Raw genomic sequence first — 20,017 nt, forward strand, 5'->3', positions numbered from 1 at the left:
TCCTAATCTGCAGGAAATATATATTATTGTCTCAGTTCCACATGTGGAGGAAAATGGTAGGAGAAAAGAAAATATGTGATATGGCAGAGTCTGTAGAGGAGATGGTCTTTTTGAGCTTCAACTCATTTTCAGTGAGGTTCATAGATGTCACATGCTGGAAATACCTGTTAGTCTTCTCACTAAAACCTCTGCGGGATATCTCCTGCCTCATCAAAAAGAGGTCATTAATTAGATACAGAACATGACGTCAAATAAATACCACCTGAGAGATTACCACCAAGAGGTAGTAATCATTGGTGGGGTGGGGAAGGGAGGTGTGGTACCAAGCCATTACCTTTTTAAATGAAGATCTGGGTAGAACCAGGCTTTTGTAAGTCTGGTGATTGATAATACTTCCAAAATACAAAACTTGGAGACTCAAATGCACCCTAGTAGTAAAACCAAAACAAAATTTAACTTGAGTGTATTTCATTGGACTCCAACATGATCAGACTCAAAAGAAAAAATATGTGTCTCTGTTTAGTGTGTTCAGTCTCCCTGATTCAGGTAGAATGCATACTTCTCTGCCATGATGACCTCTTCAGCTGACTCTTCAGTCCCATTCATCAACTTCTGCACTCGCCATTACATTTCAGTTCCTCCTCATTAAAATCTCTGTCCTAGGAAAAAAAAAGAAAACACCTGCGTAAGAGTAGCTATCAGTTTGCATGGCTCTGATTGCAGAACCAGAGCCTGAGGATGTACGTCTTTCTAGGTTTGATTATGTGACACCTTTTAACATCTCTTTTATCCCTCCTCAGATTGTGCTCTTGTCAGTTCTTAGTTCCTAATCGTGTATTTATCTCCTCCTGGGTTTTTTCTGTTGGGTTTTTTTTTTGTTATTGTTGTTTCAATGTCTGTGCCCTTTTACATACTGTCTCCTCTTCCTCTCCATATTCTCCATTGTTTCTTTTACACTTCCTTGGGGATCGTTCTTTTCAATCACTGATGAGCAACTTTGCTCTATGAAGTAAACAAATAGACACAAGACCTATTTAAATGTAAGGTAGAAGCATAGAAGTTCTACAGTGTACAAAGAACTGTGTCCACTGGGATGCCTTGAGGAACATATGTTTCATCTTCCTGAAGGTGCCAGGTTGCCAGCCACCACAAACCACATAGGATTATGATAATGTCTGCACAACAGCCCCTATGGCACAGAACACAGGAGGGGAGAATTTTCTAAATCACTTAAGTGATTTAGAGATATGATTCCCATTGAAGGCTGATGGTACTTGTGCCGCTAAAGTTAATTACATTAATTAAGGCAAAAATCCTAAATAGAAGGGTAAGAGAAAATAAAAGATCATTCTTGCATTGTGAATATTGTATGTGTGTTTTGTGTCTTTTAAAAAACACTGGAAATGTCAAGTCTTGTTTTTCTCTTAATTACTGGTGGACCTCCTGTGGGTGCTAGGAGTGTTTTATAGCTTTCAGATTTTCACCTGAAGTAGTTACATTGCTAGATCTTTAATATAAGCTTTTAGGGAATTATTATCTATTAACTAAAACAAATAAAAATAAATAGCAAGTAGAACTAATCTGCTTAAGAATCATTTGTTTTCAAAAGTGTGAAGCATTCTGGTTTTTGATTGTCTTATGTCACACTCTTATCAGCTTTCTGGTCACTATGGAGACTATAAAACTGTAATGTAAAAAGCAGAGCAAAAAAAAAAAAAAAAAAAAAGCTTTCATGTCTTCTTTACACATTACAAAAGAGCAAAGATTGGGCAAAATTCCAGCTTTGAAAAAAGAACCTGTTGGGTAGCTTCTGGGATCACAGGCTTCTTAAAATCAGACAATATCAGTGTTAGTTTTAAAGACTCAAGTATTTTATTCCAGGTGTTCTTGGCTGCAAAGCCAACAGCCTGATTCTCATACTTTTTTTCTTTTTTCTTTTCTTTCTTTTTTTTTTTTTTTTTTTTTTTTGCTGCAGATGCTGTCTCCTTGCATACCATATGGTGATAATTAACAGTTTCAGACTTAGTTTAGGGTTGTCTTCTGCTTCGAATATTGGTTGGTTTGGGACAAAAATTTAGTGTCACAGAATCACAGTTGGTTTGAGTGTAATTGCAGACAGCAATAAAGTGCTTGTCTAGATGGGATGGAGAAGCTGAGATCAATTTGGAGCACTAAGTGATGCTTTGGAAATCTCACTAAGAACAACCTATTTCTTTTCATTAGGCATTTTGCTGTCCCTTTTTAGAGTTGGAATTGGTCTCTGCTGGGCCCAGAGAAAATCTGAAAGATACAGTTGGAATGAATAGGATCCTTTAACAGCAAAATGTTTGCACTTTTTATGAGAGCAAGGGTAACATTGTGTAATCTTTAAAAAAGATATTGCTCAGTGAGGATAAGTCCATTGTCCAGTGACATGACTTTTCCTGTCAATCACAAAGGTGACAAGGGGGCTAGATTAAGTAAAGCTTGCTCAAGATTAACAAAGGAAGATTATTGACCTCATCCCGAAAGGGCAGAAGCCTGTTTTATCATTAAACCTTGGAAGAGTTATTTCCTTCATAGGTGGAAAGCTGTTTGACGATACAGCGGCAACTCTCTTGCAACTGAGCAAGTCTTCCTGTGGGTTCTAGCTTGAGAGGGAAGCAGAAGACAGAAAGCGTGCTCTGGTCCTTTTTGTTATTGTGGGGAAAGAAGGTACTGGGTTGTCTCAGCCAGCAGGATCTCTCTAGGTCGGTCAGCCATCCCAAGCTGGGAAAACCAAGAAGCAACAGCATCAGGTGTGGGTGAGTATAGTCCCAGGGCAGGGTTTTGGGACATGTAGTGCCAGCTTGCATTAGCAAAGAAATTTGCAGCATAAATGAGCAACCATCCCTATCCATGGAGCAGCTGCTGACTGCATCAAACCACTCTGGGATTAACGGAGCCAGAGGCTGCAGTGTAATCACACTTGAACAGGTGAAATGGTTGCAGCTGAGGGAGGCTGTGCTTCGGGAAGAGTGATAGGCTTTTTCCCCCTTTTGGTGACTGAGCTGGAGAGCTTTGTGTGGCTTTATGGACTTTGCTTTAACATGCCACTAGTAGATACTTAGGTTCTTTAATACCATTTGTTACAGCGTTGTTGCTTTCCTCTCAGGTAACTAAAAAAGAGTTGTGTAAATTTGTTCTATCAAAAAAGGAACCTGTTAAATCTCACTTGTTAGGGGGACCTTCGTTCTAGGGGATAAAGGTTAGGCTGTTGCTGGGATAGCTTTCCTGCCATTTATGGACTTCTCTGGGTGTTTTCAGGGGGATGGTTAAACTCGTGTCCTTCATTTCAGAGGAGTTTCCTTGCTAAAAGTTTTTTTAGCTTTATATAACCATAAGATGAGTAAGTTTTATTTGGAAGTATACTGTTTTGTTGGGTTGTTTCGGTTTTTTTTTTCTTTGTTTGTCTGTTTTTTGTTTTTGTGTTGTTAAAGTACAGAATCACTGAAATTTCTTTTTCACTACCTCCAGTAGTGACTTAAGAAAGATCAATATGAACCAAGGGGATGTAAAGTGAAAGCTAAGAAAATAGCTGAGCATTGCAGATGGTTGTTCTGAATGACAATAAAAGAACCATGGACAAGTGGGGAAGGCACATTCTTGAGCTGATATGCTGGAGTATACATGTTGGACTCTCATCACCACCAGTAGCTGACGTGCACACTCATCCCCTGCTAAGGAAAGGAGAGGATTCCTCTTAGATTGCAAATCACGCAATGAATGTGTGATTGCTACAGATCTTCTTGAATGAATAATTCACTGGTGTACTGTAATTTAGCCCACTGAGATGTGATTGCAGCTGTTCCCCTACTGTATATGTTTTGATTAAGTGGAGTGTATGTTAAATCTCACAAGTGTATAAATAGCCCACATATGTGATACGCAGGCACTGCATACATGCGCACATAACAGCAGTCTAGGGAAATAATTTGCTTTGGAGTTGACTACTTAGATATACTGTTGAATATATAATTTATCTTCTAAGAAGTGTGGAGAGCACTTCCCTTTCCTATCTGTCCAGCTATAGAGTCTTCTTAATGGTGATTCTATGTAAATGCTTTGAGTTTGTGATTCCAAGACCTTTGCTATATAAGGAAATAGTTGCTTTGTGCCTATTTCACAGGTAGGAAAGTGAACTGCAGAAACAAAAGTGACTTTTCACATGGTTGCAGAGAACATTTTAAAGAACTAGAAGCTGAGTGTACTCACGGACTGCACTTCTGTCCTTAGCCTGCACGATTCCTCTTCCTCAGAATGGAGACAGCAAATTTTTAGAGATTCTAAAAGTGCTCACGGGGTCCATTTCAAAGCCAAGCAGTTTCAGAGTTCAAAAATCACTTTCTATTAAGTTGCTTGTCCCCCCAGATCTTATGTACTTATCTTTCTTCCCTTGTAGCAAACTTGTCATATATACAGAATATATTTCTGCATATGAAAACACTTACCTGTACACAAAATGTGCATAGAAACCAAAGTGATAATTTCTGAGATGTGGGCAGCTGTTATAATTTCTTTGTGTTCGTGTCCAATGTGTGACATATAGAGAAGCACAAGTGTGGGTCTTTGGTGCCCGTTCTGGAAGCCAATAGCTGGGAACATAAGGAACTATATTTTTTTTCTATAAATAATTGATGTTATAGGTGGATTTAAGAACTGTAACTAATGATGGTATTTGGCTTATCTGTCTCTGAAGCATGAACCAGAAAGCAGCTTTCAGGATATTTCCTCTTTTGGCATTGTTTGTAGGAAAAAAAAGTATTGCTTGGTGAATATAGGTTTGAATGTTAGATAAAGTCTGAACGGATCCTCAAGGGCACTATTTTGCTCATCTAGACCAGTATTAAGAAATATTGTTTCCTCCGGTTTATATGTTAAAACAACACCACCACCAACATTAAACTACGACTCACTTTTGACATTCACTGTTAACAACTAATAATGTTTCGATTGCATGACAAAAATGGAGGGAATTTCAAGTAAAAGAAGAGCATTTCTGTTGAGTTGGAAAATTTTTGGGGGCCTGGTCAAAAGCTCATTGACGTCAGTAGAAAGTCTCTCATTAACATCACTGGGTTTGGCTTTTGGGGCATATGATGGCCCAGATTGTAATCTCAGCTAAATCCGATTCTGTTAGGGAATTTATTCACTAGTATAACACATTCAAGCTGCTCAAAATTGTTTGCACTAAAAGTTTTCTTAACCAGCGGTAATCTTTTTGCCATTCTTAACCAGCAGTAATCTTTTTGTCAAAATGAAGTAATCTTTGAAAAACAAATGCATTGTTTATATATTTCATGTTGCTTTATTCAAATTTTATTGAGATCTTCTTTGAGCAATTTATGTTCCAGTCATGAAAAGCCTCGTTTATTTATTTATTTATTTTGGCTGGGATATTGAGGCTTAGGAAACAAGAGATAATAAAAATTAGTCAGGAAAAAAACAAAACGATGAAAATGTAACGCAAACCACTAAAAATGGAAAATGTTTCTCCTTCGTACTCTGTAAAATAAAAGCAATGTGAAAATTATTAAGACGCTTTCAACCAACTCTGTAATTCGGATCATGAGATGATCCAATGACTTTTTCAGAAATAATATTAATTAAACATCTGGAATGCAAAGGTGTAAGGAAATAAGATAAAATAATGAAAAAAACAAAAGTCTTGAGAATCTGATCAAAATAAAATCTGTTAATGTTTGCAGTGTTATGTTATGCAGCGAGCTTTGTTTAGAGACATTGGCCTAAGTTTTGCAAGATAGATGGCATATGTTAGCAGAGGAAAAAAAAGAGTTTTAGAAATGTGTACAAAAGGATATGAGAGATAAAAGGGAAAAGGAATATGGGCAGAGAACATTACTTCTTGTTGGAGGAGGTGTGGAGGGGGACGCTCTCACGTTAATGAAGGCGAGCTTGAAGATCTGGAATCAGTTTTGGTTTCCATTAAAATTAATGAGTAGACCTCTGTGGACTCTCACGTGAGGAGGATTGTGTGTATATTCTGGGAAGCCGTAGAGTTTTGTCACTGTGCCGCCAGTGCGAGTCATTAGGGCCACCTTTGTGAAAAATATTGTCTCTACAAGAAATGAAGGTGTAAGAAGAAAGAGGGAAATAGCAAATCAGAAGACAGAAAACAATTGCTTCATCCCTTAGAGATAGGAGAACTACTTGAACTGTGTGTTAAAATAAATCATACAATGAAGGGCATTTAATATTTGATTACTGTTTCATTTCTTACAGCAGCTAGCCATCATGGCATTAAGTACTTTATAAAGTCAGGAAATTAATGGTCCTTGTAAGAATTGAAGATTTTTTTCCAAAGAAAGCTGTAAAAGAACAAACAATTAAAGGTAATCAATATCATTGTTATTAGGAAACCTACGAGTACAACACTTCTTGTCAATTAGGAAAAAACTGTATTTTATGTTTCTCTCTTGCAAGCTGATCTTTGTTCACTTCAGCCTGTAATCTTGGTTTATGCTTTATGGATAGGCTTTGTTCTGGGTGTTTTTGAAGCATTGCATGCTTTTTTAAAGGTTTCAACAGAAGAACAAACAGCAATGAACTCAAAGAACAAAGGATTGTTCTTTCTTTCCATCTTTTTTTTTTTTATCTTTTCTTAAGAAAAGAAAGAAATGTTTCATCTCATTTTTCTCTTCTTTCAGGAAGTTGATGGCAATAAAGCGATGTCTTCATTTGCCCCGCACAACTCATCTACCTCACCCTTGAAGGCAGAAGAAGGTGGGCGTCAGAGTGGAGAATCATTGTCCAGCACAGCCCTGGGAACCCCTGAAAGGCGCAAAGGGAGCCTAGCGGATGTTGTAGACACCCTTAAGCAAAGAAAAATGGAAGAGCTCATCAAAAATGAACCAGAAGGTAAGGCCTGGGAAACTGGCCAAAATTTTCTGTTTTGTTTTCTCCAGATTCTTTGGATATGTACACTTTTTAATCTTCCTATTTTCTGCTCCATTTACTTTTTCTTGCTAGCAAAATTGAAATAAAGAACTCATAGTTCTTGTCTACATTAGAGATAAATTTTAACTGTATCCCATTGTAGCTAATATATTTAGCTTTTCCCAAATGGAAAGCTTTGTCTGACATACGGTCTTTTTGTCACAGATGCAATAGACACAGTATCCTGTTAACCTCCTCAATATGGGTACAATGAACATTTTAATTTTAACAGTTTGGGGGTCATTTACATCACTCCCCCCCCCCACCACCATTTTTAGAGCAAAAACAGTGTTATCAACAATGTCTTCTGTGTGTGAGTGTATGTGTGAAATCATCTGGTAGGCATGTCATTATTTGAAAGGTAAGAAGTTAAATTTGGAATTTCTGCATCATGTCATTCTCTATTTATCTGTAGTGCAGGGTACAGTACAAACAAGCACAGCACAGGTTTTCTCTGTGTTGCTTCCGGCCAGCAAGTTTCAACCCAGGCATATAGGAGTCACCTCTTGAGAATCTGTTTCTTTTTGGAAGTCCGGTCAATTTTAATCCATTTGTACTCTGTGGACTGAGACTAAGACTCAACATCTTATCTCTGAGAAGCTACAGAACAACTTTAAATAAGATTTTCAGTTCCTGTCCTTTTGGGGTAGAATCAAACCCCTGACTGGATGGCGAGGTTCTCACTGCATTCTCCATAAGTATCTAGCATGCGTATTTACAGCTGAATTCCCAAGAGTCTGTAGACCAGTTGGCGTTCTGTGAACTCGCTGAGCCTTATTCCCTAATGCACAATAATAACAATTAGTTTTCATTCACACCTGCCTGTCTTGTTGTAGAAATGTATTTCAAATGTTTAAAAGCATGGCCCTCAAAGCCACCTCAGTGTTTAAGTATGAATTGACAGCACCTACAAGAAAATTTTAGGAAAACCTGTGTACTGGAGTGAAAATAAGATTGCCACACACTGACATACGTGAGCATGACAGGATTGTAAATTAATCTCTTCTTGACTGGAACACACAGTATGGCTCTGCTGGGAAACGAAGTCTTTGAGCATTTTTTTTTTTTTTTTTTTGAATATTGCATATAATGATAGCATTTCATTTTGAGTTTATGCTGACTTCATGGCCGCTGCCATGACCTGTCTTGTGCTTTTGATTAGAAAAGTTCTGAATATAGTATAGAGAGGGAAAAGGAGACCAGGCTTCTATTTGAGAGAGGAAGGGGCAGAGGCTTCTGTGTTGAGTACGAGGTTGTACCAGCTGCACAGCCTCCATTGAGGAAAGGCCACAGACAGCCATGAGAATGGTTACAGAGCTTGTGCATTATCTCAGCTCTGCTAAAATGAAAATATACAGTACAAACAAAAGATCTACAGCTTTGTGAAGAGATTGGAAGAGAGGGGAGGGGGAGCAACCAAATGTTGGGCTTTGTAAATGCATGCAACAGAAAATCTTTTCTTCCCCCTGGCCATTGTTCTATTGTCTTTCAAAGGCCATTAAAATGAACAGCAGGTTGTGATGAAAATTTCATTAAGCCCTAGTTAAATCATTATGAGGGTGCCATATTCATGTCTACTTACTCTCCATCCAGGAAAGAAATGAATAGGAAAGGTTGTTGGTTTTTTTCGCTTTCTCCTTAAAAGAGAACTAACAAAAGTTCAGAAGTTAGAAGAGAATGGGAAGCGGAACATGAAACAAAAGGAGGCCAGAGAGGTGAGCTGGCTAGGAAGAAAATTAGACTTGCATAAGAGCATTGAAAGGTGGTGAGGGACAAATACATCATTTTGACAAGTCTCCCTCCCCCTTCTCTTCAGTCAACATGATTGTTTTCAGAGTGGCTAATTAAAAAATATATACTTCTGGGTACAGATGGCAAGACTGTTCTTAAGAGACTCTCATATCTCCACTGATAGGAGTCTCTTTCCCTAAAACAATTATGTACTACTACAAGTACAGTGATTTTTCTATTTGAGCTCCCGTTCATCTCTACTTGTTCTCATGTCTTCTTCGTATACTGCTATAGTACAGATGTCAGTCATCATTGTTTGCTGGTCAGGTGATTAGCACATTAGTGAATTTCCCTTTGAATAAGGTAAGGTACAAGCAGCTATCTTTGGTAGTACACACAGGTAACAATTCAAAATGTGTATTTCAGTAATAATTTTTAGTCTTGCTTGTTTGTGAGGCTTTGTAGGATAAGACCAAAAATGTTGGTTAAGCTTTGCTGTATTACATCAACAACAATAATACAATACTTTATTTCTCTTTGGGAAGAAAACAGAACGTTTACACCAGCAACTGAGATTTAATTAAATCAATTTCCCATGGATCTTTCGAAGACCAGATAAGAGCCAGATTCCCATTCCTCTATGGAAGTACTCAGAAGTTTATATATTATTTAATTTGTACAATGGTCTGTGTTTGCTCTGTTTTTATTGTTTGAAATTGACTTCTGAATTACTGTGGGAAATGTGCTTTTGAAGCATTCTTTCAAATGGACTGTTTCTTCAAAACTGAAAAAAAAAAGCGCTGGGTAGATAGCTTTAGGTCTTGATCCAAACCTCCCATCAATTAGTGGAAGGACTTCTCTTTTCTTAAGTGTCTTTTGAGGACGAGTGAGATATTGATTCAGGTCTGACTGTTTCAATAAACTTTATTAACGTAAAGCAAATGGTTTTATTAAATTAGGTTTGTTCGAGAGTTAACACTTAATACATTTTGTCAATAAATGATGAGGGTTTTTACAGTGTTTTGAAACATGCACATGTAGGCATGCACATATATGAGTACACACATGAGCCCGCATGTGCATTGAGAAGGGAAGCATCACTGTTCGAATAAGTGGTTTCCCTGTTGTTTTGTTGTCTATAAGCCCTAGGGTTATGTTCCCTGTAGGAAGCCATGCTACCTACTAATTCCTAAGAACTTTCCGAAAGCTTGTCACTTCCTTTTCTTCCTTGCATGTGTGTATGGTTTTGGTTTTCATAGGGATTTATGCTTAGCTCTTAAGCCCCATGCTCCTTTTTTTTTTTTTTTTTTTCCTGTAAACTTGCCATTTTACTTCTGCTTTATGAAAGTACGTGATTGACAATGAGTCATACTGACACACAGGCATGGAGTGTTTCAGTGAATCTAAAACTTGTGGAATTTTACTCATTGCTAATACAGCATTCATTTTTCTTCTCTCAAATTCTGCAGAAAATCCTTATATGCAGCTTTAGTATTTAGGCCCCCAAAGGCATAAACCTATTACTGAAGTCACACAATGTTATTTTAAATGAAACATTCTGTCCTTTCTAACTTGAACTTCAGAAGAGGAGTCAGTCCCCTTTTATTCCTGGTATACAATAATGAAGATAATGGAGTGGGTTTGGAGAAGCCTTATATACTGTGACAGACCTCAAGCCCTTGCCCTGAGGGTCGTCTGCCGACCATGGGATTCCTTTTGCAGCTAAAATCATTAGGCGAATGAGATACAGGCATGTTTTTCTTCTGTTTTCTTAAGGCATCAGAGGATGGCAGAGACTCTCTGTCTGTCTGTTCTCTTCATTTGTAGAAATGAAATGGAAATCTCTTTGAAGTCACTGAGCTTGACACAAGTTCATGAAAGCAAAGACCAAAGCAGCCACTTAGCTTCTTCTTGCACTATTAATGGGATTGGATAGCTGTATTTTAATTCATGGCCTGTGCTTCTGGAAAATTAAATCTCTGAAATCTGTGTAGCCTGTGCTCTAAATGTATGACTTGGTTTCCGGATAAAAAAAAAATAGGCAAACAAGTAAGCTGTCTCCTATTTTTAGGAGTGCTCACTGGCTCTTTCTGTCTAAACTTTTAATTAAAAATCAGTTGTCTTTTTCAGTTTTGTTCAAAGTGTTTTCAACAGGTTATTTATCTGTCTGTTTGTCTTTCAAATGCCTGAGCTGTGTCTTCTGAAGCAAGATCCATATTATTGTACAGAATATGGAGGAATTCTGGATGAAAGGGCTCATGTGGACATCTGCTTGACCACAGAAATTGTACATATGAGTGTGTGCATTCATTCATCTGTATGGCTCATTCTTCCATAATAAGAATCTCTGACAATTCTGTTTTGCTGTTTAAATGAATACTTTGATTTTTTTCTATAAATACATATGCACAGACATACATGTAAAGTATATATTTATAAGTAAATATTTATATCAACACTCACACACAAGAATTATGTATATATAGTGTTTAATATTGTTCCTACTCCAGAATTTCCATCTGCTAGTCCTTAGGTCTTCTGAGCAGGAACAATTAATCTCAAGTGTTTAGAAAGCAGATAGTATATGTGTTTGCAGGGCTTCAACAGGCTGTGTGAATATTAGAGCCTCATCTATAGTAGTATACTGTAATACTATAAGTAATTATTTTGTTGAAAGAAAGTGATAAGAAAGATCTCTTGGGCATGATTTTTGTCTTCTGAGCATCCTCCAAAGTCAATTTGTGTTTGATGTTTAAGTTTACATTATAAATCACAACACCTGTTCCTGCGGTAATTTAAATGGCTGTTGTTTAAGCAGTTCTGTGGTCTATGAAAGTGAGCCATGTTGAATTCAAATTTTCTAGCTGAAATAAGATCCCAGAATATCTCCTAATGGTATCAAACTTTTAATCACTATATCTTGTAAAGAAATCAAGAGGTCTCCCTCTTCTTAAGCCATAAATTCCTGAGCAGACCATTAATGGACGCAAGAAGAGAGTCCTTTGAAATGCAGACTCCTGTTTTTAAATCATGTCTGGTGAGATGGGAAGAAATAAAGTGAACAGATCCAGGGGAAAAGCCTCAGGATACTCTTATTGGTTGAGGTCTGAGTCTCTGTCATTTGGTTCTTCACTGTCCCTTTGACAAAGTACACGTCAAAGAGGCTTTGTAATGCTGCTTTACTGAAGGACGAACAAGGATAATTTTCAGTTGAGTACTTTAAAGTTTTGCTCATACACTCCCGCTGCTGTGGAAGGATGTTTCAAGTGCATCCATTGTGGTTCCATGTTCATCTACGCAGTCTGTCACCAGAAAATATGTCTTATCTTGAAGAGTGTGCCAGCATTAAACTTCCATGCATTTCTTTCAAAGACACTGCCATATGGAAATGTGCATTCATATACTTCTGATATATATATATTAAAAAAAAGAAGACGTTTGTGAAATAGGCCTATGCAAAGAAATTGCACTCTTAAATGCTGTGATGCCTTGAACCTTTATTAACAAATGCTTTAACTCTGGAACAGAGGTAGCGTAGTTTGAAGTCCTGCCAGCTCTTATTTGCTCAACGTGAAGTTTGTTCATTTATCACCTTCAGTTTTTAAGTGTTTTCCTTCCTGATATTTTAGCCTGATTGTCATAGTGTCTTTCTGTGGACGTTTTCAAAATCTGCTCAGAATTTCTTCCAAGTCTCTCATGCTTACATCCTCAAAGGCTTGTAGCTTTTGGATTTTCCTTTTCTCTTTTCAGAAAGGTGCCTGAGATGCTGATACAGCATCTTAAACATAGAAGAAAGCATTATAGTCAAGCGAGATGCAGGGAACTTATGCTTTTGGAGACAAGATGCAGTCCCTCTCCCTGTCTTGCTTTAGAATGAAAGTCTGCTCTGATGGGCCTCTGTAATTAAAATTTTTTTCCAGGGTGCATTCACTCCAGATATTAGACAAGCAGCAGCCAAAGCAAAATGCTTTTTCTCTCACTTCCCGAATTCTATAGTGTAGCATATAAGTGGTTCACTAAGACCACAGTGACGATGTGGGCTCCTGTTTGCCCCTCACTCCCCCAGTCAGGCAGACTCTTCAATAGTCCTTATTCATTTCAGTGGGTGTTTTCAAAGCTCGCTACCAATCTTACCCCCACTTCATTTTGATTTGCCTTTTGTACCCGTTGTATTCCAGCTAGATCAGTCTGCAGTCTGCCTTCTCTCTCTTTTCTTTCTTTCTTTCTTTTTTTTTTCCCCATCACTGGAAAAGCCATTAACTTTCTGAGCTTCATACAGTCCGTGGATCACTGCAGGAGACACCTCTGACCCAGTTGGGTAATATACAAATATACATGAGGGATTGTGCCGGCTCTGTCTGCCTCTGTGCCACAGCTTTGGGGATGTCATTTATTTGGGAATGAAGAGTGAGCCACCTGTTTCTCAGGGCTCTTGTCCCCCATATTAAGGGTTCAAGCCCTTACTGAATAGTAACATCCTAATCTGGGCAACATGCACAGCATTTAGCTGAAACCTATTTGTTGAGCTAGCGGGGTTTGTGGGATTTTTTTCCCTCTCTTACCCCCGAGGCGCTTGTCACAACCGTGCATATTAAAATTAATCAGACCTCCCAGGCTTGTGTGACTGTGTGGTTTAACATGAAGAAGTGGATCTCGAGCGCTTGCCCTAATTAAATAGGCCTGCTTGGTTTTGTTCTAGTGGATACTTGGTCTTTTTTTTTAATAAGAGCTGCTCGTGGAGGAGGCACGGCCGGCACTAGAGGTACTGGAGAGCTCACTTCAGGCTTCTCCCACCACCTGCGCCCAAAGGACGGAGACCTGGAGGGCTCCTGATGTGCTGGCTTAACAGTGTGGTGTGGGGAGAAAGCAGAAAATGTGGCCAAATGATGTGAGAGTGATGAGGGAGGGAGCGGCTGCGAGCGGTGGCCAGCGTGTGGGTTGGCTTATTGAAGCTGATTAAGATGAGTGATCGTATGGGCTGCCTGGCTTCAGATGGCAGTCTGTGCCATGAGCTGTTCACACGGCTGTCTCATGTCTTCTGTTTACCAGAAGCAAGGGAAAGCCTCTAGTACAGCAAGGAGCAGCATTCGCAGCAACTCCCACTTGCTTGTTTAGCTAATGAAGTAGCCTTGTAAAAACACTCCGAAGTTTGAAGCCCTTGGTTACTTTTATTAGTTATACGTCTACTTAACATCAGTGTTTGTAAGGTGGTTTGAGTGCTGCCACTTTTGCACAAATATGCATGTCTCCCATGCAGTAAATAAGCTGTGCTGCAAAGATAGAGCTCCACTCATTATCTTTTCTTCTCCTACAGTTTCATTGTATTGTGGTTTCTGTGTTGCTCGAGGAGAAAACGTGCTGTGTGTGTATGATTCCTTTGCTGTAATGTAAAACCTCAAGAAGCATTCAGGCTAAAGGGGAGGTGGGGTAAAAAAAAAAACAACAACCAAATGTATTATATAGTAATCAAGAGCTGGTACCATTTAGCAACTCAACAAGTTAATTTTAGCCAAAAATTTTAGAAAAGTTGGAACGGTCAACATTTTTAGACAAAATGTTTCATTGGAAATGATATTTTTTGTTTTTAGATGTTTAAGATGATTAATCAGAAAGAGAAATGAAAACATTTCAATTAGGATTAAATAAAACATTTTGGGTCAGGTGGAAACAGCTTTTCCTTTGATTTGCTTGGGCAGCTGAAACAAAAGAAAATACCAGTCGAGTGAGAATGACTTTTACAGCCTGGAAAGATTTTGGGGGGTGGTTTTGTATCTGATAACCTAAGGAGAACAAATGAGCAGTTGTTATAAAAGCACATAAATGCATCTGAATGTTATACATTATGGTCTTGAGGGTAAACTGTAATCTTTTAGTCAGAAAAGCTTTCAAAATTTGATTTCCTCCAAATGTGCGAATTTCCATGTCTTCTGAAAGCCTCTGTCAGAAAAGTTCTGCAGCATCTCCTAGGGCATTTTACTTTGAAACAGATTTTGGAAGTTTATCATACTTCATATGCTAGACATAACTTGGCATGCCTTTACAGCAGAACCTATGGGTAAATTCTAGAGGGCTTAGAAATCTGCAGTCGTTACACCCCCAGAATTTGATTTTGCTTTCTATTAAAATTGTTGCAATCCAAGACACGGGCAAAAAGCAAAGCTTTATCTATCTGTTTCCACAACAGTTCAAATTGTTGAAGTAAAACCCAGCAGGTAGGATGGTACTCCATTGATTTAAAAATTTTTTTGCACACCTGTGCACTAACTCGTTGCCATCTTTCTCTTTTTTCAAGTAATACTATTATTCCTATTTTATTTTTCATTTCAAATCTTGGCACAGCCCAAATGTAAAGAACCATATTGACACTGCCAAGCATCTGTCTGGTGCTTGACAGCATCATAGAAACCCTTCCACTGTTTCATCTGGGTTGCTATTGGTTATTTAACAACACAATGCAAACCTTGCAGTGTGGGTGTAGATGAAATGGAAAGAAAGGTTGAGGTGGGGGAAAGGAGCCCTGTACAAGTAAATACGTCTTTCATCATACCTTTTGTTTGGTCTGTTTGCTGTGTGCTGTTCGGTAGTCAATAGAAGTTGTTTGACAGTTCTGCAAAAGGGTAAGAAACCTTTTCTGAAACTTCTATTCTTCTGCATTTGTCTCAGCACAGAAAGTTTTCTGCTTTTGTTTCTCTGGCGTTGTTTTGTTGTCACCTGTCTATTGTTGAAGGATTTTTTTACTGCTGTAACGCTAATATGACGTAGGTTGATAGTTGTGAAACACTGCTTACTGATCGCTGAGCTTGTATGGGTGAAGTAGACGTTCAGAGCTTATGAAAGGTTTTCTGTGGCACCCTTTGGGGCAACAGAGTTCTTTCAAGCTCTCGTTTTATTTATTGATTTAGTCAGGGGATGAAGGTAAAAAGGGAATGAACAAAAAAAATGGGTCTGTGCTTTCTTCTGCAGAATGCCCTGTTAGCACTTGTGCGACTCTGAAATGTTTAGCCTTGATTTAATTCGTATTTAAGATCTCTCCTCCCAGCACATTAATATAATGTCAATGTAGAATGCATTGCATGGTGTAATTACTGAAGAGAGCAGTAGTTGGGAAAACAGACGGTAATTGAACACATGGCTGTTTATTACAACAGGACAGTGCTCCTACGCTGGTATTTAGGGCATTAATAGGGAAGAATTGATTTGTTGTTTTAAGATGAATTCAATCACTGTTGCTTGGGCCTTTGTTTGTTCAGGCCGAGTTATGCTTTGTTTGTGTTATGTGCCCAAGAGGTTTACACACCACAGCGTGGCATTAGTCATGCCAAGGGCTTGGGAGCAGAAAGCTATTTAACTGAACAAAGGACATTTTTCTTTTTGGCTCTGTTTATCTTCCTCTCCAGTTTTGTTATCCTCTAATCTATCTCTATCTCTCGTTCCCTTTTTCTCGCCCTGCTTCCCACCCCAACCGTTTGTGATCACTGCAGAGGTCCACCTGCTTTCTTCCTCCCCCTCCTCTTCACACACCTCCCCAGGACAAAAGGGCCTCCAACAGACAGATAGCAGCACGGGGTTGCTGCACCCCTTGCAGAGGACAAGCTGCTCTGAAGTTTGTGCTAGAAAGAATTGGTGTGTATAGGGGGAGAATGGTCAACTTTGGGGAAAATGTTTAATTTCAAAGCAAACAGAGCAGGCATTTGATGTGCCCCTGCATAGCTCAGCCCTAATGCTGGGAAAGAGGGAAAGCACACATCTTTGGAAGCTCTTCAGGTTTCCTCTCCAACTGACCCCATGCAGGCCCTGTCCTGTGGCCTACTGCTCTCACTGCCCTTTCCACCTTTCTACCATTGTAAGTCAGGGGGAGGAAGAGAGAACCACATGACTGAAGTTGAATTCCTGGTTTGCCCATTGCGAGCAGGATGGTTTGTGTTTTGGGTTTGTTGTGCTTGAGAGGAATCTCATCTTGATTTGCTTCTGCATATGGGAGAATTAAGAGACTCTTCAAAATACAGTGGGGCAAGTTTTGCTCTCAAATATGAGTTCACAACTTCTGCTGAATACAGCAAAAGCTTGAAGAAGGCAACATTTGACACAATACAGGATTTGTAAAGAACCCGGCATGAACTGTGTTTTTATTCCTAAACTGGCAGGGATTGTGCTTGTTCTGGGAGAGCCTCATTAAGAGACATGAAGAAAGGTAACAATAACAAAGTCTATACGGTCATGAATTACTACAAACTTACATTTCTTAGATGGTGAGATGCTTGTATCCAAGTAATACAGTGCATGATGGACTTAGCACCCAGACTTACCTTTTGGAGGTACATGAAGTACTGCCTTCTACAGAGCGGGAAAGGAGATCCACAGGCCTTTGGGAAAGCCTGATACTCCCTGTTCAACAGAAATAGCAATTCAGAATACATGTTCATACCCAGCAACACGCAGGGTTGTGTATGAGCCTCAGTTGTTGAGTTGAGCCTATTAGCTGTAGTTAATTAAATTATTGAATCTCTGAAAAAATAATAGAGGCATGGAAGCCGACAACAAAAAGAGAATCTGAAGTTTCGACAGTGTTTTCATCCATGCCTGTAATCATAAGCAATTGCTTGTGTGCAGGACATGCTACTTGGCCATTATACATAAGCCCTTTCTAAATCTCTCTGTCAAGTGCAGTTTCAAAAACCCAGCCCATGTGCACAAGGGGAAATTTTGTTCCCACCTCAAAAAAACAAAAAAACAGTTATTCCACTTCCCTGCAAGAGTGATCACAGCTAAAGCCCTAAAGCTCCAAAGTTACTACTACTGGTGTCCAAGTAATTTATCAGAAAGGAAAGTGTCTCTCCTAACTTGGAAGTGGTTATCCAAGTGTCCTGTTTTTCCAGCACAGTTTGGAATGCTACATTAGCTTTGTGCTATAGATTAGGCCACACAATCTCAGGGTAAATAAATAGACTAGAGACAAAGATCAAGAAGAAAAAGCCTCTCAGTTTTGTATGCATCCTTGATCTTTTGTTCTTGCTAAACCTTTTCTTTTTCCTGTTTTTCCTGCAACACACATCACATTTCAGTAACTGAGCATCTTATCCCCCACAGAGTCAGGCACCAAAGGAGGGGGGGGGGAAGGAAAGACGTCAACAACTAAGCAGAAAAACTGTTTTCAGCTCTACTCATCACTGGGTATTCACACAAATCCTATAAGATCACTGTCTTGTTGCAAAGTGTAAAGCATGTTAATGTATTTTTGCTGAGATGTCTATAAACTAGGCTTAAATAAAGCAATGTATTTCCAAATAGTTCCTTTTCCTTCTATGTGAAATTAATATATGAAGATGAAACTAGAGGACAGCAGTCTTTTGCTAATGATCTTCAGCTGCAACAGTTCTGGATTCCACACTGAGCTCATGTACAGCCTTAATCAGCATCGCTGTTTAACTAAATATGGAGACATTTCACTGAAGATTATTTTATTTTAAGTCTTTTTTTGTGCATTTCCTCTTGCTATGTCATCTAATTGATTCACAGCTCCTGTGAAGCTTCAGAGTATGGGATGTACATCCAGGCAAAATGCATTTTTCTTTTGCAAGTTTGGCCAAGCCAATCTTATCTGAGTTCAGAGGAATTAAGAATCTGTCACTGGGAATCATTCTATAGCTAACCATAAAATTGGAAGATGAGTAATACACATGATGAAGGGTATTAGGCTATAACCCAGTCTTCCTGCTGGAAAGCAATGCGGTCCTTTTGAGGTGCTGATCATATTAGTATGTCACCATTTTTTACCAGTATTTTGCTGGTAGACCAATTCCTGAAAGGGGGAGTACAGTGCACAGTGGATTGTTACATATTTTAAAATATTGTAAGCCTACAGATGATGAATAAACAACAAAATTAGAGGTGCTTATCAGACGGCAAAATTTTCCCAACTTTTCTAATTTAAATTCTTTCTGTTGGTTGTTGGTTTTGTCCTGGCCTTATGCCGTAAATATAGTGTGGAACAAACTGCAATGGAAGTGCTAGGGAGAGAGTTCACTTGCCAGTTCCATTTCATCCTTGGTTTCTCACATCTTTGCTAACAATTGATTTCCTTGTAGTGAGCATTATGAATGTTCACCAGAAACCAGACTAAATCTGCCAACTATTACAACCCTAAGTTTTGTCTGGAGCAAATGAGATGCAGTGTATGACCATGTTTTAATTCATCTGCTTCAGCTCTTTTAGTAGACATAAAAACAGGTGAAAAAGCTGCAAGAGGAGAATAAGGAAGATGCTTCCTGTATTTGAGTAAACAGGCATCAGTCTGGGGAAAGGAAGGAGAGGAAGGCAACTTTTGGAAGCTTTTCAGTATAGTTCTTTACCAGAGGTTGTTAGTATTATTCAGACTTTTCCTTAGGATGCGCTCTTGGAATCAAATTAATCTTAGGACAGTGAATGAGGGTCTGTTTGACTCACTTATGATTTTCAAACTCACTGTCATTATTCAGATTCACTATTATTATTTTCAAAATTTTGTTCCCTCTAGAAGAGAACATTGTGGTTGTTTAGGCAGTCCCAGGTATCCTTCCTCACAGGCTGAGTATATCCCATAAAGCTGTCAGTTCTTTAGCTTAATACTGGGTCTTAGTGTATTAATTCAAGGCTTTCAGTGATCTAGGACACCACATGTGCCAGGAGTAGGAACTAAAATTAGAGGCAGACTTTTGGCTGTGAGAGCTGCTTGAGGCTACTTGGGGTGAAGGAGGAGGGAAGAGGCCTGATGTGGGTCACAGAACAAGGACTGCAAGAATCTGAAGCGACCCTACAGATCCAGGGTTTTTGGCAACATGCACTATAGTGAGTGACCCTTTTTTTTTGTCTCATCCCACTCAGTCATACAGTACTCAGAGGTTCATTTCACATGCCAACTCCTTGTTGAGAGCTTTCATAGTTTACTTGTTTCAGTGAAGTCCAGTTGTTTGTATACACTAACACTAGCTAGTGATAACATACACCTAAAATAAAAGTGAAAACACTGTGAAACTGGGTAAAATCCTTACAAAGCATTCTAGGCTTCCATTTGTAGAAAACAGCTCTTGATGATGTAACAGCAGAGGAAAGATCAAGTGAAACAGGACTGAGCAACAGGAAAACTGCTTCATCCTCCTTCACATCAGTGAATACATTTTGTTGTGCAAAATTTTACCTTCTTGGCTGTGTGCAAGAATCATTCCCCTGTACGTTTTTGTATGTCATAATTCAGAGAAGGTCTGTGAATGAAGAATAATTAGGCATTGTTTCGTTATGTAGATTCTCTTGTGATCCCTTCTTGTTTGCTTCATTT

The 20,017-nt window shown here is 38.8% G+C and overlaps 1 protein-coding gene across 25 annotated transcripts in view; it reads left to right on the forward strand.

Annotated features, from left to right (window-relative positions):
- The window catches only part of SOX5 (SRY-box 5), a 641,599-nt gene that overhangs the window by 412,869 nt on the left and 208,713 nt on the right, over positions 1-20,017 (forward strand). For all 25 annotated transcript variants that reach the window (NM_001397975.1, NM_001397977.1, XM_046939364.1 and 22 more), the window contains one exon: positions 6,687-6,897. In NM_001397975.1, coding sequence (NP_001384904.1) covers positions 6,687-6,897 — 211 coding nt within the window. The remainder of the gene's footprint in view (positions 1-6,686; positions 6,898-20,017) is intronic.

Source organism: Gallus gallus, chromosome 1 (assembly GCF_016699485.2).
Source record: "Gallus gallus isolate bGalGal1 chromosome 1, bGalGal1.mat.broiler.GRCg7b, whole genome shotgun sequence".
In the NCBI taxonomy this organism is placed as follows: Eukaryota; Metazoa; Chordata; class Aves; order Galliformes; family Phasianidae; genus Gallus; species Gallus gallus.